The sequence below is a fragment of the Galendromus occidentalis genome, unplaced genomic scaffold, assembly GCF_000255335.2.
Source record: "Galendromus occidentalis unplaced genomic scaffold, Mocc_1.1 scf7180000076006, whole genome shotgun sequence".
NCBI classification, from domain to species: Eukaryota; Metazoa; Arthropoda; class Arachnida; order Mesostigmata; family Phytoseiidae; genus Galendromus; species Galendromus occidentalis.
The window spans coordinates 470,532-489,784 of NW_003803996.1; the positions used below are offsets into that span (position 1 = coordinate 470,532).

General features: G+C 50.6%; 3 protein-coding genes across 3 annotated transcripts; 2 read left to right on the forward strand and 1 right to left on the reverse strand.

Moving 5' to 3' along the window:
- Positions 1–2,130: 2,130 nt before the first annotated feature.
- Positions 2,131–8,917, forward strand: dor (vacuolar protein sorting-associated protein 18 dor). Its single transcript, XM_003738527.1, has 24 exons — positions 2,131–2,180; positions 2,755–2,865; positions 3,099–3,166; positions 3,392–3,501; positions 3,640–3,811; positions 3,904–4,090; positions 4,197–4,365; positions 4,497–4,654; positions 4,811–4,968; positions 5,075–5,195; positions 5,371–5,526; positions 5,673–5,729; positions 5,813–5,958; positions 6,055–6,229; positions 6,411–6,520; positions 6,630–6,803; positions 6,902–7,022; positions 7,114–7,209; positions 7,347–7,473; positions 7,665–7,861; positions 7,994–8,107; positions 8,203–8,304; positions 8,384–8,520; positions 8,667–8,917. The coding sequence occupies exons 2-24, from the start codon at positions 2,776–2,778 to the stop codon at positions 8,728–8,730; spliced, it is 3,009 nt and encodes a 1,002-aa protein (XP_003738575.1). The 5' UTR covers positions 2,131–2,180; positions 2,755–2,775; the 3' UTR covers positions 8,731–8,917.
- A 969-nt stretch (positions 8,918–9,886) lies between these two features.
- LOC100904448 (solute carrier family 23 member 2) lies at positions 9,887–19,239 on the forward strand. The gene is made up of 15 exons (XM_003738498.1): positions 9,887–10,061; positions 10,765–10,832; positions 15,402–15,455; positions 15,597–15,641; positions 15,782–15,907; positions 15,997–16,154; positions 16,247–16,397; positions 16,655–16,836; positions 16,951–17,068; positions 17,207–17,348; positions 17,551–17,773; positions 17,925–18,021; positions 18,174–18,381; positions 18,529–18,627; positions 18,954–19,239. Exons 2-15 carry the CDS (start codon positions 10,806–10,808, stop codon positions 19,133–19,135), a joined length of 1,812 nt encoding a protein of 603 aa, XP_003738546.1. The 5' UTR covers positions 9,887–10,061; positions 10,765–10,805; the 3' UTR covers positions 19,136–19,239.
- On the reverse strand, positions 11,875–14,075 carry LOC108865074 (D-3-phosphoglycerate dehydrogenase). The gene is made up of 2 exons (XM_018641736.1): positions 13,790–14,075; positions 11,875–13,408 (listed from the first exon to the last, which is right to left on the reverse strand). Exons 1-2 carry the CDS (start codon positions 13,991–13,993, stop codon positions 12,068–12,070), a joined length of 1,545 nt encoding a protein of 514 aa, XP_018497252.1. The 5' UTR covers positions 13,994–14,075; the 3' UTR covers positions 11,875–12,067.
- Positions 19,240–19,253: the final 14 nt, after the last annotated feature.

Here is a 19,253-nt window from a genome sequence, read left to right on the forward strand (position 1 = left end):
AACCCAATTTTCTTTTTCCGCCGACGACCTGGCTGATCCGTCGCGCCGAGAAATTCAGTCCGCTAGGAAATCCGCTCGGTCGCTTGGAGGAAACTGCAACGCTTAGTTTGAATCTTCTCCGACTCGTTGCCTATCGCTCCAAGACGGTAACCAGATCAAATGGATCAAGCGGAGCGGCAAATGATTCCGACGTAATCTCTCTCGATCGTTCCGAGCATCACGACCTTGCGAACTTCTGGCTAGCCACCAAAAACCGTACGACAGCAGACGTCACTCGCTCCAGAAGCCCCCTGCCTTTGACGGTCTGACTGACTGAGAGATCTCGGCGGCGGAAAGGACTTCGCGATAAGCGTCCGATGTTCGACCAATCCATGAGCGGCGAAGCCGAGATTGGATGAGAAGTTGTCAGCCTAGTGCCAGTGCGGTCCCGAATCCCCGGTTCCCTACAGTCCGGCCGGAGCTTCCGACTCGGGCTCAGGTGACGGTGATACCGATCGGCGGATTGTCCACGCAGTGCGCCCAAGCTCAGGATAATCTCACAGTGCAGTTTTCGCTCGACTCACCGAGATGGATTCATTACCCGTCCCCGCAGCCAACATGGACCCCATAGCGTATATGTTGCTGCTTATTTGTGCGGAAGTCCTGGAACTGCTGGATCAGATGCGGGAGCGGCACTTGGTCGGAATCATACTGAACATTCCGCGCTACCTCATCGTATGATCGGAATACGTCAATCAAGCTCGCGAAATGCTGCGGATCAAGTTGCAGTGAATTTCTCACATCGCTGGATGTGCTAGGCCTGGATGGATATTCGAGGAAGGAATCGGGCCTCCGATCGGAGACTTCACGATGAAATCGTTCACATCATTCCGTTCGAAATAGCGTCAGCGGCTGCTCGGGTGCAAGGAGAGGGACATCCACTGGAATGAATTGTTCGAGATTTCCTCGCATCGAATGGGATCCAGCGTTGTAGTTTGCTGTGTTCGTGTTTTCTTGTCGTCCACGGCTGACGCGGACCCCCCGATGGGAGCGGCGTGTTGGAAATATTCTCGATGTGGAGCTCGGAGATTGCACTACAACGGCAGGGAGCGGTGACACGACGACAATAATTTAGAGGAATTATAATGACATGGAACTTCGCGTTGAGTCCCGCTAAATTGAGGACTTCATGAGAAACGCGTTCCGGTGACATGAGATTCCGTGTCGAACCGGCGTACTTCGGTCGCCGACGATCGGTTGTTGACAGATGAACGAACGTTCTGACATCTCTATCAAGGTGAAGCGTGTCATTCGAATCATTGAAACGTAAATCGATGGACTTTCATTGGCTTACGCTCTCTTGTCATCGTGATAATTCCTGCCCGTTCCCGCTCTCATCCGAGAAATAAAGCACGAATGCTGAGTTATTCGCGATCGAAATGTTATCATGAAATATTCATATAATATTATGTTCTTATCTATTCTATCTTCTTCGAAGAATAGAGAATATATCTTATTATATAATATATCTTGATAAGTGACCGTCAGAGCACGGCGACTCTCGGGGGGAGCTTCTCTCAATGAGCCTAGCTGATTATTTCTCCGCACTCTCGGGAACGCCTTTGCCTTCCTTAGGAAGATGGCATCAGCGGAGTCGACTCGATTGGGCAAGAAGTTCCACCATTCGGAGTCAGGGTGCTTCGCATCGGATAGCGCTCGCAATGAACGGAGAGTTCGAAGTATGACGTCAGGAATACGAAGAAACAACAAATCCGGATCGATGCGCCCGAGATTGCCGCATGGCTCTTTCCGCGACAAATCCCTGACTTTGTTCCGATCGCCCGAACCTCGGCTCACAGAAACTCGCCGGATGGGAATTGCCTCTTGATAATGGGCAAGGCCGGGAGGCGATTCCAGCCTCAATTATTTCTCGTTCGAATCAGAACTCTTTTAAACCGAAGCTAGTCCGCTTCCAAGGAATACTGATGTCGAGTGTCGGCCGAGAGAGTAGGATGGCGCCGCGCACCGCCCGGCCGGAGCGCATGCGGAGTAATGCGTTCATCAACAATAATAGGAATTTGACAGCGAAAAACTTCCACTGTCGTTCTAAATTATCCGGTGTTCTCGAGAAAAAGACTCCGTGTATCACAGGGGCGACACACACATCGGTTGTAAAGAGGTGATTCAGTGAAGCCCTCCGGGTGAGTGAGCATCGCTTCGCCGCCGGCGTTTCCGTGATGATTTTGTGGTGCGGTCTCTGCTTGGACGCCCCCTTAGGAATAGATCTCTGATATGTCATCTATGGAAACAGGTTCTGTGGGTAAAGACCTCAGCCTTGCTGCCTCTCGATCACCATTGACACAATCGCTTCTCGGAGCAAAGTCCACAGAATGAGCCCGAAGTTCGAATAGATTGTCTGTCTCGTAGCCCCCGCAATGGACCCCACTTCTTCTCTGGGTTCGGAATGATTCCCGAGCTTCCCCGTACTATCCCCGAGATCCACCAAGACAATGCGTCACCTGGCTCAAGGGAAACTCATGTGCTGAATTGAGTCCCCCTTAGACGTGTAGTCAGTCCCGCACCTGGCTGACTCCGATTTCGAACGATTGTATCCCCGGTCTCACGCAGTCCGAGTAGAAGGTCCTGATTGTTGATGATACCTTGGCACCGAGAAAACTTGGGATCCTCGGCAAATCTCGAAACAGTCGATCTCCAGTGTATCCATCTGACGAGGGGACTATCAATTGTAATAAGAAGATTCGATTGCGCTTTCAGCGCGCTTCCGTTGGTGGAAAGATGGCATCGCTCTTCGAACAATACGAGCAGCAGTCATCTGGAGCCGCTGGTCGACCCAACCGGGCCCCGAACCCGGCAGTTCCCCAGAATGTAAGTGCGAGTGCGACAATCGACCGTAACGACGATGAATCTTATTTTGCCGGATCACGTCCGCAACCTCTAAGTCCTTAGATCGAGTTCCATAAATCTGATTCCTACGTGGTTCTGATTTCTTATCGTATCCTGGATAATTTTCTGGCTCGGCTTCTTCTTGATTTATCACTTGACGGCAATCTCACGCGAACATTTAAATGTATTCATTGAACGATCCCATCCCCAAACAGCCCGTGGCTAGACTCATGAAATCTGAGCCCGAGACTCCGATGTTCAAAAAGACGAAGGTCGAATTCAGGTAGGCTTCATCCTTCGACTGATGTCGACTTCACGATATCCGATAACTAGATACAAATGCACATATATGAAGACACATGTCGTCTCTTGGTCTGTCCTCATTTTTCCGAGAAATTATAGTCAGAGATTTGTTCGATACGATCGAGCGCAATTCCCGAGGGGGGAGAAAGCGTGTTTTTTCTCTTATTGAGGGAGGCATTCAGAAGGATTCATCGATTTTTTCCAGGCCGGAACAAACTCTGACGCACCTCGTAGCTTGCTCTGATATCCTAGTCATGGGCATGATGAACAAAACATTACTGAAAGCCAACCTGAAAAACTTCGATCAGCCAGAAGGTCAATCCGCTCTCAATCAAAAATCCTGCATAGAGCTTATAGAGAGCATATAGATTAGGTATTTGAAAATTATCAGTCTTCTTCATCCATCGTATTTGCTCCATTCTCAACATCAAACTTCGTTCTCCGGCTTTTCAGAGCTTCCGTTATCACCACAGCTGAGCGGTTCACCAACTCAATACCGACTGCATCGGGTGTTCCTGGACCCACTCGGCAACCACCTGATCGTGTCCATTCTACAAGGGGAGAGCGGAGGGACCAATTTTTACGTCTATCTCGGCGGAACGTCAGGGAAAAGAACCTATCACAAGTCAGTCCTCCAGATTAGGAGCCACATCAGTCGAGCTCATCCATGACCTAAGGCTGGGCAGCTCTCAACATGAATATCCGTCCTTGCTTCAGGTTTATGAAGGGACATCTGGTGACAGCGGTCGCATTCAATCCAGATAACCGCCAGAATGTTTCGAGCGGTTCAATTCTGTTGGGCACTTCTAAAGGTGCCGTATTTGAAGCCGAGCTCGTAGCCGGGAGCGAGAGCGATTGGGGCCGCTTCAACAGCAAGCAGACCCCCGAGAAGTACTGCAAACAGGTGCGGGATCTCCCCTTGCCTGGGCTCGAGCCGAGGGCTAAGCCGTACGGGGCCTCAGATCGGGTCACACATATTTGTTAAAATCTGGGTTTGGCGGGAATTGCAGATCTATCAGATGGAAGACGAGCCCGCCATTTGTGGCCTTCACATGGAGTCTGTATCGGCTCCGGCTCTGCCGATTTGTCAGACAGTAGTCTTCCTCAACACTGCGCGTTTCGTTTACCGCTTCTTCGGACAAGCCACTCCGACAGCAGACGTTCAGCCAGTTTTCGAAAGTAAGAGGCGATGTACTCCACTCCGATATTCATCGAGGGGCGAGCTCCCGAATTTCAGTGCCAGGAGGAAGAAATGTCGAGTGAGCTTTTCCTGCCTGCGGGATCTTTATCGGGAGATGGATCTCTTCCAGGACTCTTCAGTACGTCCAAAACCTGGGCCTACAACAACACACAGGAACTTCCGAATCCCACCAGAACGAGCGTTCTGAAGGTTCTGATACCCAGGGGTCAGCCTAATGCCACACACCTCGGATGCCTATTCGGGCCGGTGGGAGTATATCACGCTGATGTAAGTCTGCCTGCTCCCAAAGATTCTTCCTTTGAATCCCCCATTGTATGCGTCGCCCCGATGGACTCAGAAACGGGAGGACTCCTGTCTGTCATCGATATTGATTTCAGAAGAGTGGGGGATCTCCGTGTTCAAGCTGCCTCTCAAATATTACAGCTCATCATCTCGGCGAATTCCGATGGTCCTTGGTTGAGCTTCAGTGAGGATCCGTCTATTTTGGAATTGACGGCCCAACAGGGCGAAGTTTCCATCTCGCAACAGCCCATCGCAATGGTGCTCAGTAATTATCATATACTAGTCCTATTCAATGACAGGTTTGTGTTCATCCGCAGTTCTCGCCTCTTCCATCAACTCGTCTCATTCGGTAGCCATGAATAATTCCTCCAGTCTCCGCTAATTTCAAAACGAACTCTTCGCCAGACTCCGCGTGTACTGTCAGCTCGATCATTCCCTCGTCATGGAAGACGTATTCCCCCAAGGACGAATGGTTGGCCTTTCGAAAGATCCCACAAGTGGACTGATCTGGGCTTTCTCTGAAACCGTAGGTGTTTCGCTCGGGAGCGAAACCTTGACCCCGACGTCTGAGATATCCTCTCTGATTTCCGAGTGCCGAGTTCGATCGATTTCCACCGAGGATCCTCAGTGACGACATCGGGATCGGAGTCTCTCCGCCGAGGGAAGCAATGATGTATCTAATCATGAACCGAATTTTTCAGTCTGTCTACAGGTATAAAGCCGACAGGGAGGACAGACGTATGTGGAAAGTCCTCTTGGCGAAGAAGAGATACGAAGACGCGAAACTCTTTTGCAAAGACGACAATTTCAAGCTGAACAAAATTCGTGTCCGTCAAGCACAAGATCTCTTCAAGCAGGTCGGTATCGATGCGAGCAATCGGCGGCTGGATATATCAGCTAGGGACTTTCATGAGAGGAGAAGAACGCTGCTCCGGGCGGATACCCAAAAAGTCTGATGCTGGAATCGGGAGGTCATCTTGCTCAGAGGATTCGCTCATTTCAGGGGCAGTATGAGCGATCCGCGGAGATGTTTAGTGAGACGTGGTCTTCATTTGAAGAGGTAAGCTTCCATCTTCCCCCGAGTGGTCAGACATGTTTCACACTATCTGTCGTCGCGTTTAAAAATGAATTAATCCTCGGAAGGTTTCATTGCGATTCATGGAAGTCGAACAAGACTCCGCCCTGCGAATAGTACTGAAAGAGAAACTCCTGAAGCTGACTCACGACAAAACTCAGCGACCGCAATTAGTGATGATCGTGACGTGGCTTCTTCAATTATATCTCAATCGGTGGGTGCTCTTTGGTTTGACTCCGATTTTTATAGAGAAAGTGATCGAGTTCTCTCAGTTCCCCCGACTCACATCGAAGTCATCTTCCTATTTCAGGATGGGCCATCTCAAGCATCAGCTCTCGAAAGACGTTAGCGGAGAGAGTCTTCAGGCGGAATTCGACACTCTGGAAAAAGAGTTTCAAGCACTGTTCAGGATGCGACAGGTCAAAACTGCCATCATGGAGAACAAGAAACCGTTCTACAAATTGATAGCCAATCACGGGGATGAAGTAAGAATTCGGAAGAACGCATGGTTCCGGTCACACCTAGCATTATTCTCACACATACGATTGCATTACTGTCAAACATATTCATTTAATCGGCAAACATATTGATAGTATTGTTCCAACAACCTTGGAAGCATAGGCTCGCAAAGGAGTGCACTCAAGTCTGAGATTTTCGCATTCGCAGCCGCTGCTCCTGGAGTTCTCCAAGATGATGGAAGACTTCGGTCACGTCGTACAGCAGCACATCCAGCACAAACGATTTGAGGACGCCTTAGATGTTCTTGTTACTCAGAGGTCAGCGATATCCACCAGAAGTCCCATCGAAAACAATGCTGTGTCAGGCCTTTCCGATTGAGATACACCCGCGAATTTGATATCTGACTCCGTAGGTCTGGTCTTATAGGTCTCCCGAATTGTACTACCGATTCTCACCTGAGCTGATGATACAGCTTCCGGAGCAGCTGGTCGAGGCCTGGCTCAGAGAAAACTTGGATCCCGTGAGACTGATTCCGGCTCTGGTTCAATACTCTGATGCAGACTTCGATCCTCGAGCTCCACAAATGTTGCAATCAATTAGGTGGGTTTCGTCGTCCCCTCCGAATTCATATCCGTATTTATTCATTATCGAATCCCCCGCCTGTGTAATAATACTAATCAGCTTGAAGCATCGAACAGGTACCTGGAATTTTGTGTCAACGAGTGTATGTGTGTTGATGAATCGATACACAACTATCTGATAGCTTTGTATGCGAGATTGGGTGATTCCGAAAAACTCGAGGAGTATCTCGCTGCTCAGGTGAGAAGCGTGACTCATGAATTTCTGTGTCTCCGAAGTCTTGGCTATAGCATGTGAATCCTCGCTGATGAATTTCTCGCGGTTCCTCCAGGGAACGGACATAAGTTTAATACCTTACGACCCGAAGTACGCGCTCAGGGTCTTCTCGGAGCTGAAGCTACTTAGAGCATCCATCCATATTTACACCGTGAGTACCCAGCCGCCGCGTGTCTCGATGGACAAGAATTTATGACGGATTCAGTACCCTGAGGGAGGTTTACGGAAGGATACGATTGCATGCAAGTCTGTGACATGGAAGCATTCTCCGAACGATCCATTCCACAGGTCATGGGGCTCTACGCAGAGGCCTTAGAATTATCGTTGAATGAGCTTGGCGATGTCAAACGAGCTGAAGAAATCGCGAACGTTCCTGAAGACGACGACATCAGGAAGAAACTCTGGCTCATGATCGGTAATCTCCCAGAATGGATTCCCGCCGATTCCCTTTATCTCTAAGTATTCGTTGAAGTCGAAATTGGTCGTGCATGCGATAGCCAGAAACAAACGCTGAGTCCTTATGCTACGAGAGAGTCCCTCCGGTTTCAATCGAAGCTGGGGTCGATTTATGATGCGGACCACTGAGATATGTCTAATTCATCGCAGCTAAGCACGTCGTCAGCGAAAAACAAGACATCGGTCATGCAATGAAGTTCCTGCAAACTTGTGATCTCCTGAAGATCGAGGATATCCTCCCATTCTTCCCCGAGTTCGCCTGCATCGATCATTTCAAGGAGGCGATATGCGAATCGCTCCAGAGCTACAAAGGCGTGATCAAGGAACTCCGCGACAATATGGACGAGGTAACACATCGGGAACCGTCGACCATATAGTCCTAGTATGCCGCGGGTCTGCACACTCTCCGCCAACGATCACGCGGCCTCGCTCGAGTGATGCGATTCGACTTTTTCTCATGAGCGTATGAATTTCCCTAGGCAACCAAGGCAGCCGATGAAATCCGTCAAGAAATCCAGGAGGTCAAAAATCGCTGTTTCGTCGTCGATCGCACGCACAAATGCGCTTCATGTGGATTCGCTCTCCTCAATCAAGTAATTTGCTCCCGCTGATTGGAAAATGGACGGAACAGAGATGACTTGGGTTTCTGGCCCGCCGATCTCATCTCTCCGTGTCGGATACGTTTCAGGCTTTCTACATTTTCGCTTGCTCGCATCGTTTCCATGCCAGCTGTTTGCAACGAGAGACTGTTCCTTACCTCAAGTTGTTGGAAGCTCCGAAGAATTCGAACGTAAGGCCCCTTGCGAAGCGTTCGACTATGTTTAGCCTCGAGCGAGACTCGCGAATGACTATATCCTCGGGATTTTCAGTCTGAACAGGACTCGACCGATAATCACGAAAACTCATCTTCGAGGAGTTCATCCCAGATCGGTCACAGCGAGAAGGAGAGAACCCCCAACGACGTCGCCGCGTCTGAGTGTCTCTACTGTGGAGAGCTGATGGCGGAGTGAGTGCTGTTCATCCTTCTTGTGTATTGCCGTACCGCCTCATCCCCGCCGGGCCAGCTCCGAGCCGGAGCGCACTCTGTGTGAAGCCTCGTTGGATCGCGGAGTTCATAAGGAGTTCTCGTTATAACACCCGTCTATGTTTCAGTGCTATAAGCGTCCCATTTTTCGCGAGAGATGAATACGAGAAAGTACGCCGTCAGTGGGTTTGAGCCTTGGACTCGCTACACAAGTATGCAGCTTTCCGTGAAGATCTGAGGAACTTTGCACGGAAGAAAGTTGCAGTATTCTCGCTCGACGGGAAGGTACCGGCAGGAGGTACGCGCGACATCGTGGAATGCATCCCGCCTCCATCGTTGCTCCCTCAGAATCGACTCCGTCCCAAAACTGTGTCTCGAATAGGGTTTTCGTGAATTGGAACGATCAGCTCTCATCAAGTATCTAGTCGAGCCCGATCCCTGTTGCAGTTTTCTCCGAAAGATTTAATCGCATACCCGGTGATAACAAATTTTGAAGAGGAAATAAATTTATTGAGAATGGTCACCAGAAGAATCTCTTCATTTACATACGTCATCTCTGATGCCATCTCCACTCTCCCGAGCTCTCTGTCGAAATTCTCGAAAATGTTGAGTCAACTTCTACAAGAACAATCTTTGGAAAATTCCTTTTGTCCAGCGCATAGTGTACTCCCCCACGACCTCCTTGCCCAAATCTGATCGAAATTCTGGTGGAGTCGCCTGCGCAGCGAACGTTCCGCCGCTTCTGCTCGCAAGCCTTCTGTCATCTTGACTAAGTGAACACTGTCGTGAGGAAGCATTGAGACTGTCATGAGTTTGAGCATTGTGAGTGTCTAGAGCCTGAAATACCGGGAGCCACCGCAGCACCGCGCCGCCGTAGAGAATCGCTCGGGCATTCCCCGTTCGGTTGGGCAGAACATCGACGCTCACAAGAACAATGTGCGAGGAAGATTTGTGACAGAGAGGATACCTTTCGTCTTCCCGGAACAAAGCCTTATAGGATGCTGACATCGTGTTCTACCGACGAAAAGTCTGAAGTTCTGAACTAGACCCTCCTGGCAACGGTATATGGTTAGCCCTTATCGAAGCTGGTTGCATCCACGGGAAATGCTGGGGAGCGGTAAACAGCTGACGATGACATTAGAAACGTGCGGGGAAGGCCCTCATTGATCCCGGTGTCTTATGTGATTGTCGAGTCGTTGACAGCTCCGATTGAATCATAGAAATCGCCAAATTGTCTCCATTCTGGCTTCGAGTCTCGAACGGAGCAGGTCACGGCGAGGGCGCGGCACAGAGCCGTCGGAATGCTCGTCATAGCCTCCTTTTACTCGTTCCGCGCACTTTTCATGATGAACAATGATCGTCTCCAGGATGCGGGAGAATCCTCGTGTTTCGCCGATTTTATGACCGAATGACAATCGAGGGAAAGTGTGTGGTTTACGCATGCCTAGGACAACTTCGTACCACTAAGCAGGAGCGTTTGTGACAGCGAGCATTGTCTCCCCGATTCCACTTCCGAGATTCAGGTGAGCTCGGAGATCAAGCGTGTCTTGTACTAACCTAATCCAGAAACGGGAAAGTTTTTCTCCAAGCCGACCACCAACATTCGATTGATTTAGCGACTTCTCGTTGCCGCGACAAACGTCGGCGTTCTATAGTTCAAGGCGCATTCACAGCTCACTGTAATCAAGGGCTTGGCGAAAAAGCTTCACATGTGACCTTGTCGAAGGCCGTTAGACCGGCTGGCAGTCGATCAGATCGCTGATCGGGTGGGATGTTGTCGCATGTAGAGGTTCGTGGAGGAAATCTCTTAGAATTCCTACCGCGCGGAACCGGCTCTGAAGTTTTATCTCTGGAAAGCTCCGGAAATCGGGCGACAACTGTGAGCTGTTTTCGACCGCAGCTTCGGCGGCTGACCCCCTGAATGAGGTCTCCTTGAGAGTGATCGGGGAAAAACAGATTCCTCGGGGATGGAGAATCAGTCATTCAAGAGCGAGTCTCCGGAGGGGCACATTTATTTCGAAGCTTTTGGGAGGAATTAGAAAATCGACATTCTCACCTTCAGCTCCGGGTGCACTCCAAGAGAGGAACGCGAAATCGGTTAGAGATAAACTCGGCGTACTTCGGGAGCTTGAAGAGCAACCAGATCGCCGGATCTCTCGGAGATGTTGGAGCCCTCATACGATGAGTGATAGAAAATACCTAAATGTTTGTGCAATGCAATTCCAGAAAAAGCTGCTGGATTCCGGTCAAGACCAACCGCTCACAGAATGGACAACCCCGCCTTGAATATACAAGTAAGACAGTCCGCTATATATTCGTTCTCACCGTTCATCTACGAATTTCTGCTCCTTGTGATGAGTTGATCGGAGATTTTCCTCGAGCGATTCAGCTCATCACAATCGACGAGGAATCGGTGGTGTTACAAGATGATCAGCTTCTCCTTTCGAAAACATTTCGTAAACCGCGAGGGAGCGCATGACTCATCGCATATTTGAAGTCTGCGTAAGCTCGTCCTTGTCCGAACGTTCAGAGGAGCGATTGTGACTCCCTTCTTGATCGTCGAGATCACAATGATGTACTCCACGATGGATGAAGTCGCTTCCCTCCAGGAGGTCTCTAACTTCCCAATCCCTCTGTCAATAAGATAGACGAGAAAATCGGACACGGTCATACCAGGTAGTGTTGAGTACCCTGCTCCTATCCTTCCTCTTTTCGAATCGCACGAAAGCCTCATATTGGGAGTCGGGACGAGCCGATCGGTGCTGAGTCTTTTCTCCAAAGTATTGGATGCGGCGGCAAGGTAGAGAAGAGCTTATTTGATGCTTCATCGGTGTACATACGTTTTTCATGGCATTCCTGGTCTCGCAATAGAGTTCCCGGAAGGAAGGGTTGACTCTGAGTGCCTTCCATCGGAACAGCGTCTACACAGTCATTCAGCTTTTCGTGGCGTGAAGCATCAGAAAGCATCTGATTGCGTCAGAAGGGGAAGTCTTAGCAAGATCATTTGATCCCAGACAAGTCGTCGTTTTTCTGGGTCCGGTCATCGACCGAATCTTACCCCTCGATGAAGGAGGCGGGAATGGCAAACGAAGGGAGTGAGACCCCACGCGGGGTTTTGGGAACACTTGCGGGCGCAGGAAGTCACTTGAGAATGGTGAGGGGGTCAGAGACCCTCCGAATGAAAACCTGCTCAGTAATACGATACCAACGAATACTGAAAAACCCCGGCACTCGGTTCCAGCCTGGGCGTATCCGTCGAGATAGTATTCAGGGATTTCTAGTGGACATTCGATTTTGATAGATTCAAGAAAAACACATCTGAGTCCAATGTACAAGCTTCCCGTTTTATTCCTATGAACATTGCCACTGTCAGAAGTATCCGGAGAATTATGAGGCGTCGGGCACCTCTTGAAGTTGATCATCGAGAGACTCCATTGAGACATCTCATAGGACAAGAAACCACCTCAGATCCACACGTTCCGTGGTCAGAATTGCACGTTATGAGACTTCCCCCCCCCCCCCGCGTAATTCAGAATTCCACCCTGGCCCACCGTGAGAGTGGTCCGGGCGCGGCGGTGCTCTTCGCGCATATGTCGGATTTGATCAAATACACTTTGCCGCAATCCGTCACCGAAGTGATTTTCCCGAGGGCGGCGACAGACTGCACGACCGCAGGTAGACTGTTTGCGGGACCCTCCGCGACCAACAGCTTACCCGTGAGCGCGAAGCCTCCGTCGAGCTTCACTTGGTCGACCATTCGAAGTATACTCACTTGTCCCGGGGTGCCCTCAAGAACGTGGCTCGACGAGTCTCCCTTCACGGTAATCCTTATGCACTCGTCGAATCCACAGCAGATGCTGGCGTTCTGATGAGAGTAGGAGACGCCACGTTTTTCGGCGAGACCGCCGAAGTTTATCAAATTCGCGTTCTCGCCCAGTGACCGCAGGACTCCGATAGTCACCGTGGACGAGAGGAACTTCGCCTGAGCTGCGAGCCTGTCACCGCAAGTCTCCATAGTGATGCCGATCGCTGAGGATCCGCTGACTAAAGCTCCGGCAACTTTACCCAAGTCGGTCGCCAGCTGAGCGATGAGACGGTTCTCAGCCGCCTGAGACTGCGCCAATAGCGGTGCATTGACCGCACCTGCGATTCGGCGATCGTCCCGTAATGCGACGAATTGTTCGGCAATCTCTATGGCGACCCGAGCTTGGGCCTCCTTCGTATTCGCCCCGAGATGCGGTGTGCAGATCACTTTAGGATGCGCGATGAAAGCGGTGTTTTTCGGGGGTTCTTCTTCGAACACGTCGAAGCCGGCGCCCGAGGCCTGGCCCGACTCCAAAGCTGCCAAGAGGTCATTTTCGTTGACGATACCGCCACGAGCGCAGTTCACGATTTTGACTCCTTTCTTGCACTTGGCAAGGGTCTTCGAGTTGATCAGGTCCCTCGTCTGTGGAATGAGCGGCGTGTGCACCGTGATGTAATCGCATTGCGGCCACAGATCGTCGAGACTCATCGCTTCGACTCCGAACTCAGCGGCCGCCTCTGCAGGGATGATCGGGTCGAAACCGATGGTCCTCATACCGAACGACTGCATTCGAGTTGCGACCTCCCGTCCGATTCTGCCGAGACCCACGATCCCGATTGTTTTTCCATTGAGCTCGTTGCTCATGAAATTTTTACGATCCCAACGACCGGCCTTGAGGGAAGCACAAGCCGCAGCGATGTCCCTTGACAGCGACACGATCAGTGCGCACGTCATTTCGGCGGCCGACAGCGTGTTGCCTCCGGGAGCGTTAATGACGAGAACGCCGTTCTTGGTTGCCGTTTCACAGTCGATATTATCGACCCCGGTTCCGGCGCGGCCGATAACCTGTCGAGGAAAGGGTTTATCGCTTAGAATACGCATGGAACCCCCTCCGTTTTAGACGTGTCCGTTTCATGGGGAAATTCCACCGCAGCTATGAAAACGGCTTTCCCGTGAAGCAAGCAGAACGTTTGCTGAGAACGCCGGATCCTGCCGTGGGAAATCTCGACGGGACCGAGATCCGCCATTTCGAAACCAGAGCAATTGTCTCTCACAGAGAATCGCGAGAACTTTCTCTTGTCAGAGGAAGCAGCGAAGCCCTGCGAACTCTCTCCGGAATTATTCTTGTTGGAGAGTTTCGGGCCGCTCAAAGTTCCGGCCTTCGGTTGGGAGTATCCCGAATGTGACTGCTTCGCCGCTAGAAATCGAAATTCTGAGAGTTCTCACCTTCAGATCGGGAGCGGCATTGATCACTGCGGCGGTGACCTTCGTTGCGCTTCGGACGACCAGAGCGTCGAAGTTCTTGATGTTTTCCACCAGTTCCTGAGGAGTGTGGTCGGTCTTGACCGTCACTTTACAGCCCGCTTTCGTGAGGATCTCGGCGCATCTCGGGTCGCACGAGTCACTGATCAGAACGCGTTGAATCTCCATTTTCCACTAAGAATGGGTCCACAGGAGTTTTTGACAACAAAGTAGCGGCGCGTACACGTGGACTAACTGCTGTCGACTCTATGGGCTCTCTTCGACAGCGCACGGCCTTACTCTAGCTGTCTGTGGCGTCTGCGGTAGATCAGGGAAGGGAAACGCGTAGGGCGCTTTGGCGGTCGGGCCTTCGGCGCTTCCGAGGAGGAAGCGTTGCCTACGAATCTCAAAACGACCCCGCTAGAAGAAAACGGGAGCCCGAAAGGTCCGCTCTCTCCATAGGATCGAGCACCACCCTTCTCTCGAGACACCCACACGTTGTGATCGATTTCCTGTAGCTTGGGCTCCGGCACCGTTCCACGCGCGAAGCACCGCGATCGAATCTTATCTCTGCTATCTGGAATCCCATCGCGATTAGGTGGTCCGATCGCAATCATCTCCCTGTATCGTCTGAGTTATCTAGCTAAATCCATTATCTTGGGTCACGTCGCAAACTCTACGGAGCAACAGAGATTAGATGAATGAGGAGATGGACGACAAACAGCATCGATTTCGTCACTTTATGTCCACATTGAGACCTCCAGAAAGAGAGCTCCGGATGCACCCTGCTGCTATCACAGAAGGAATAACTTTCGCGTACCTGCAGTTTACTCGCTTATGTTACGTCGGACTCTTTCAGCCCTTGTAGAGCAAGGCGAACTCGAATTCTTCATACACGAGCCATGAGCTCCTTATACGGTCTGTGGGTTTTAGGTTTGATAGCGATCGACCGACGCCACGGCGTCAATCGAACTCATCTACCTGATCACAAGCTCCGTCAAATGATACTCCAGGCTTGAGTCTCGCTCTGAGAGGCACGGGAGAATATACTTCGGAATATTGTCAGCTCAAGGGCTCAAGGGCATTAGTGAAATTATTGTCATCGGAAATCGAAGCTTTCGCGAGAGTTCACGGATTCCGATACAATCCGTAAGAGGAGTTCGACACCGACATAATCCTACTAATTTGGTCTGTAATCTACGATCAACCTCCAAATTCCTTCGCCGGACCGCTCCCGCCGAGCAACGCCTTAATAATGAGACATTCTTAACGTCGATATTGCATTCAGCCTATAAGAAACGACTGACGTTCAGCGTCCGGTGTCGTGTTTCGATATTTCATCAATATCTGACGAGCGGGTTTATTGAAGTGATTTCGTGAAAACTGTGATGTTTATCTGGCGAAGCATCAAACGATTGTTCTCCTTCCGCGTTGAGGTGGATTTTTTTCCATAGCACCAACGAAGACGCCTCCCCTTAGACTAGCGTCATCAGATGATACATTCTGGCGGAAGATGTTTCCAACTCGAAGGATACGAGAGTCTTCGAGATCCAGTGAGCCGATGGTACCTCTCATCGTTCTGTTCTTATTTCTTCAGGAACCCCCAGGATCGCCAGGGAATGAAGATCTCAACAACAATGGAATTCTCCCAGTAAGGGTCGCTCATTTAAACGCGTGATGTCTCAGCGATTGTGTTTCGGAATTATTCTCTCTGTCTATCTAAGTCTGAGCGACAGGATGATATTGAGGAGGAATATAATGTTCACTCAATCAGTTTTGCCCAACGTTCCAGCAGGACAAATATAGCAATATTATCGATGATTCTGGATTGACAGAGGTAAGCTCCGAGTTGTCTCTATCGTGGGAGGGTCCACGGCTAGAGGGTCGCCCGTGAGCGGCATCAGGACCTCATGTCCCAAAGCAGCGGTCTTCGAGACTTTTGTCCCGAGCATCGAATGCAGAAGACAATGCTTACAGATCCGATTGGACACCTTACCCAGGATCAAGGCTCCGCCTCCCTCTGACGACAGACCCAGGACAGACGTCGTCTACAAGGTGGACGATGTCCCACCTTGGTATTTGTGCCTGGCGCTCGGCTTTCAGGTGAGCCCCTGGTTCTGGAGTGTCCACGGTAGGAAACGGAGAATCGTGATTGATGATCATCAGTGTCACTGTCTATCTGCTATTCACAGCATTACTTGACCATGATGGGTGGAGTCATATCTTATCCCTTCATTGTGGCTCCAAAGTTGTGCATACCCGAATCGCATCCGGCGCGGGGTATATTAGTCTCGACGATATTCTTCGTATCGGGGATCGGAACTCTCCTCCAGGCAACTTTCGGCGTCCGGTGAGTCTCTCTCCCAGAGATGGCTTCTATTCATCCGCTCGCGTATTACCGTCGGCAGAGATTTCTCGTTATCGTTCACTGATGTTCCGCAGATTACCGATCATACAAGGGTCGACTTTCACGTTTCTCGTACCAATCATCGCTATCATGTCCCTTCCTCAATGGGAGTGTCCGGACCCGGAGTCGATCTCAAATCTCACGATGACCGAGGCCGATGAGCTTTGGATGCCGAGAATGCGTGAGGTGAGAGTCGGTTCCAGAGATGGCCCAATTAATGAAATACCCCTAAGCCCGGCCTGAAAGGGACCTCTCGGATAAAGAATTTCTTCTTAGGTGTGAGGGAGATAGGGAAGGAGTAAGGAAAAGTCACTTTCCATCATGGTGCCCACGAGACACGGAAGGTCTCTTACGGGCGGGACTTTGTGTAATGATGTCATAATGCATAGGTGAATCGAAATCAGGCAAATGATCGATTTGATCGAACTGGATTGACTTAACAGATTCAGGGAGCCATCATAGCTGCCTCCGCCTTCGAATTCATCGCAGGACTCGCGGGCCTTGTTGGTCTATTGCTGCGCTTCATAACCCCACTGGCAATAACTCCCACAATCGCCCTCATCGGTCTTTCCTTGTACCCAGTCGCCGCGGAGCACGCACAGACCAACTGGCCTATCGCGATATTGTGAGAACATGGAATGCAACCATCATGTTTGAAGCTTGTCTTCTGATCTCGATACGGAACATTGCATTATCCTCGAGTTTTCTCAAATCATCGCATGTCCTTTCGGGTTTCCAGGACATTATTGCTTGTCGCCACTTTCTCGCAGTATCTACGCGACACCGCTGTTCCCGTTCCGTTCACAAAGTCCAAGGACGGACGGACGAAACGATTTGAAATCTTCAAAGTTTTTCCGGTTAGCCAAATTATTTCCCGACGAATTCGAGGTCACGATGTCTATGTCATATTAACGAGGTCATACGAGGTCATGCGATTTTTCGAACCATTCTCGCGGACACGAATCTCTCATAGATCTCCGATCTGCCTGATTCAGGTGGTTCTAGCGATCGGCCTCATGTGGTTTTTGTGTTGGCTGCTGACCGTTGCCGGTGCGGCCCAGCCTGGAAATCCACTTCGGACGGACCACAAGATTGAACTGCTTCGCGGTGCGTCCTGGTTTCGAATTCCCTATCCGTGTAAGTACGATCTCATCGGATCAAGCCATGACTCAGAGGGAGCAGAGAGCGATTCTTCTACCTGATATCGTCGTCTATTGAGTATACTCGCGGAGCGCAATGTGGCGGTCCTGGAGGGAGAGTCTTGTGGAGGGTGCACGGTGGTTGAGACGCAGGCTATGGCTCGAGACGGAGTGCACCTACGACTGTCAAAGGTTTCCAGTTCAATGGGGTGCGCCGACTTTCACGTTGGGCGCTATCGTGGGTATCCTTGCCGGAGTTGTCGTCTCTATCGTGGAATCTGTGGGCGACTACCATGCGTGCGCGAGACTCTCGGCTGCGCCCTCTCCGCCCCTTCACGCGGTGAATCGAGGCATCGCCGCTGAAGGAATCGGATCGATAATCGCCGCGACTTTCGGTGCTGGATGCGGCCTGACGTCTTTCAGGTAAATTGTCGCTATATGGCTTCTGGCTAGCTCAACATGGCAATCGAAAGAGTGCCAATTTGATTTGTCGATTTTATCGTTGACCTAGCTTCCCGCAACATCCGTGCAGTGTATCCGCCTTACCATAAAGATGGATCTGCTAATGTTTCAGCGAGAACATCGGAGCTATAGGTATAACGAAGGTCGCATCACGCAGAGTCATTCAAACCGGGGCTCTCATGATGCTCGTACTCGGAAGCTTAGGAAAGGTAGGTCTGAATTATAAGGGAGTTGAGACTCATCCAGCGTCGTCAGCTTATCAGGCCTCGGGGCCTTCCCAGCCGATTGAGCGCCCCGGAGCTACCGGGAGGGAAGTCGTGATCAGCAAGAGGATCTCACTCCAGTCATGTTTTCCCGGCAGGTCGGCGCACTTTTCGTGACGATCCCCGAGCCAATCATCGGGGGCGTTTTCATCGTTATGTTTTCAATGGTCACGGCTGTCGGTGTTTCAAATCTCCAGCACGTCGATTTAAACTCATCCAGGAACCTGTTCGTCCTTGGGTCGTCTCTATTCCTGGGTCTATGCATTCCAGGATGGGTCTCGTCACACCCGGACGCACTAGTTATGGGTATGATTCCTATGGCATTCGGCCCTCCAAATGATCGCCATGGTCAAACAGTATATTATATCGACGTCTGATTCGCGGTAGCCTTCGAGCGGAAATGCGTCGCGATCGTCCGTAAATCTGACCGAAACTTCTCTCTCCATCTCGTAGAGTTCAGTCCGCTACTCTCTCAGGTACTCCGTGTACTACTGAGTACATCAATGTTTGTCGGTGGTTTTCTCGGCATTATGCTCGACAACACTGTACCTGGTTTGTTACTTTGCGAAGCTTCCGAATATCGCAATACAGTAAAATCTCCCTACAACGAACCTCACGGTACCAACAGAATCTGTTCCTTCCGTTGAGAACTCGCCGTAACAAAAAAAATCTCCTACCTGATCTCTATGGCGAGCCAGCCAATGGACGGGGGAGAATAATCGTAGTATTTGAAACTCTCTGTGAGGGTTTTTGTTGTAAGGAGATTCCTCTGTATATTATTATTATTATTATTATATTATACCCGAGCATAGCGATTCCGAACTCTGACTCTCGACATACCGCCCCCTAAAATGGATTAATTGTAGTCATTCTCGCAGGAACTGCCGAAGAGAGAGGTTTGGTTGCTCGGAGAGATCTCGAAGAGCTCGGACATGGGCAGTACAGATCGACGAGTACGTACGATCCACCATTCCTCGAGAGAATGCCAGAATGGACCCGGAGCCTCCCATTCATGCCGGATGTTCAGCGTCACAAGAGTCCACTCGACACCAAACTTTGAGCCCCGATGCGGTCATCGGGGGAAGAGCCGCTTATTGTCTGACTATCTTCCTCAGACAGAGTATTATTTGCTCGTTTCCCTCAGTATTATTATCAACCAAAGCATCCCGATATTGTTT

Excerpts from the sequence above, each read along its gene's own strand:
- dor (XM_003738527.1), top strand. The coding sequence starts at position 2,776 with ATGGCATCGCTCTTCGAACAATACGAGCAGCAGTCATCTGGAGCCGCT. Across the intron at positions 2,866-3,098 it reads ACCCGGCAGTTCCCCAGAAT|CCCGTGGCTAGACTCATGAA; the intron begins GTAAGTGCGAGT and ends ATCCCCAAACAG. Across the intron at positions 3,502-3,639 it reads AAACTTCGATCAGCCAGAAG|AGCTTCCGTTATCACCACAG; the intron begins GTCAATCCGCTC and ends CCGGCTTTTCAG.
- LOC100904448 (XM_003738498.1), top strand. The coding sequence starts at position 10,806 with ATGGACAACCCCGCCTTGAATATACAA. Across the intron at positions 16,837-16,950 it reads AACTGGCCTATCGCGATATT|GACATTATTGCTTGTCGCCA; the intron begins GTGAGAACATGG and ends TCGGGTTTCCAG. Across the intron at positions 17,069-17,206 it reads AAATCTTCAAAGTTTTTCCG|GTGGTTCTAGCGATCGGCCT; the intron begins GTTAGCCAAATT and ends TGCCTGATTCAG.
- LOC108865074 (XM_018641736.1), bottom strand. The coding sequence starts at position 13,993 with ATGGAGATTCAACGCGTTCTGATCAGTGACTCGTGCGACCCGAGATGC. Across the intron at positions 13,409-13,789 it reads ATGCCGCTCCCGATCTGAAG|GTTATCGGCCGCGCCGGAAC; the intron begins GTGAGAACTCTC and ends TTTCCTCGACAG.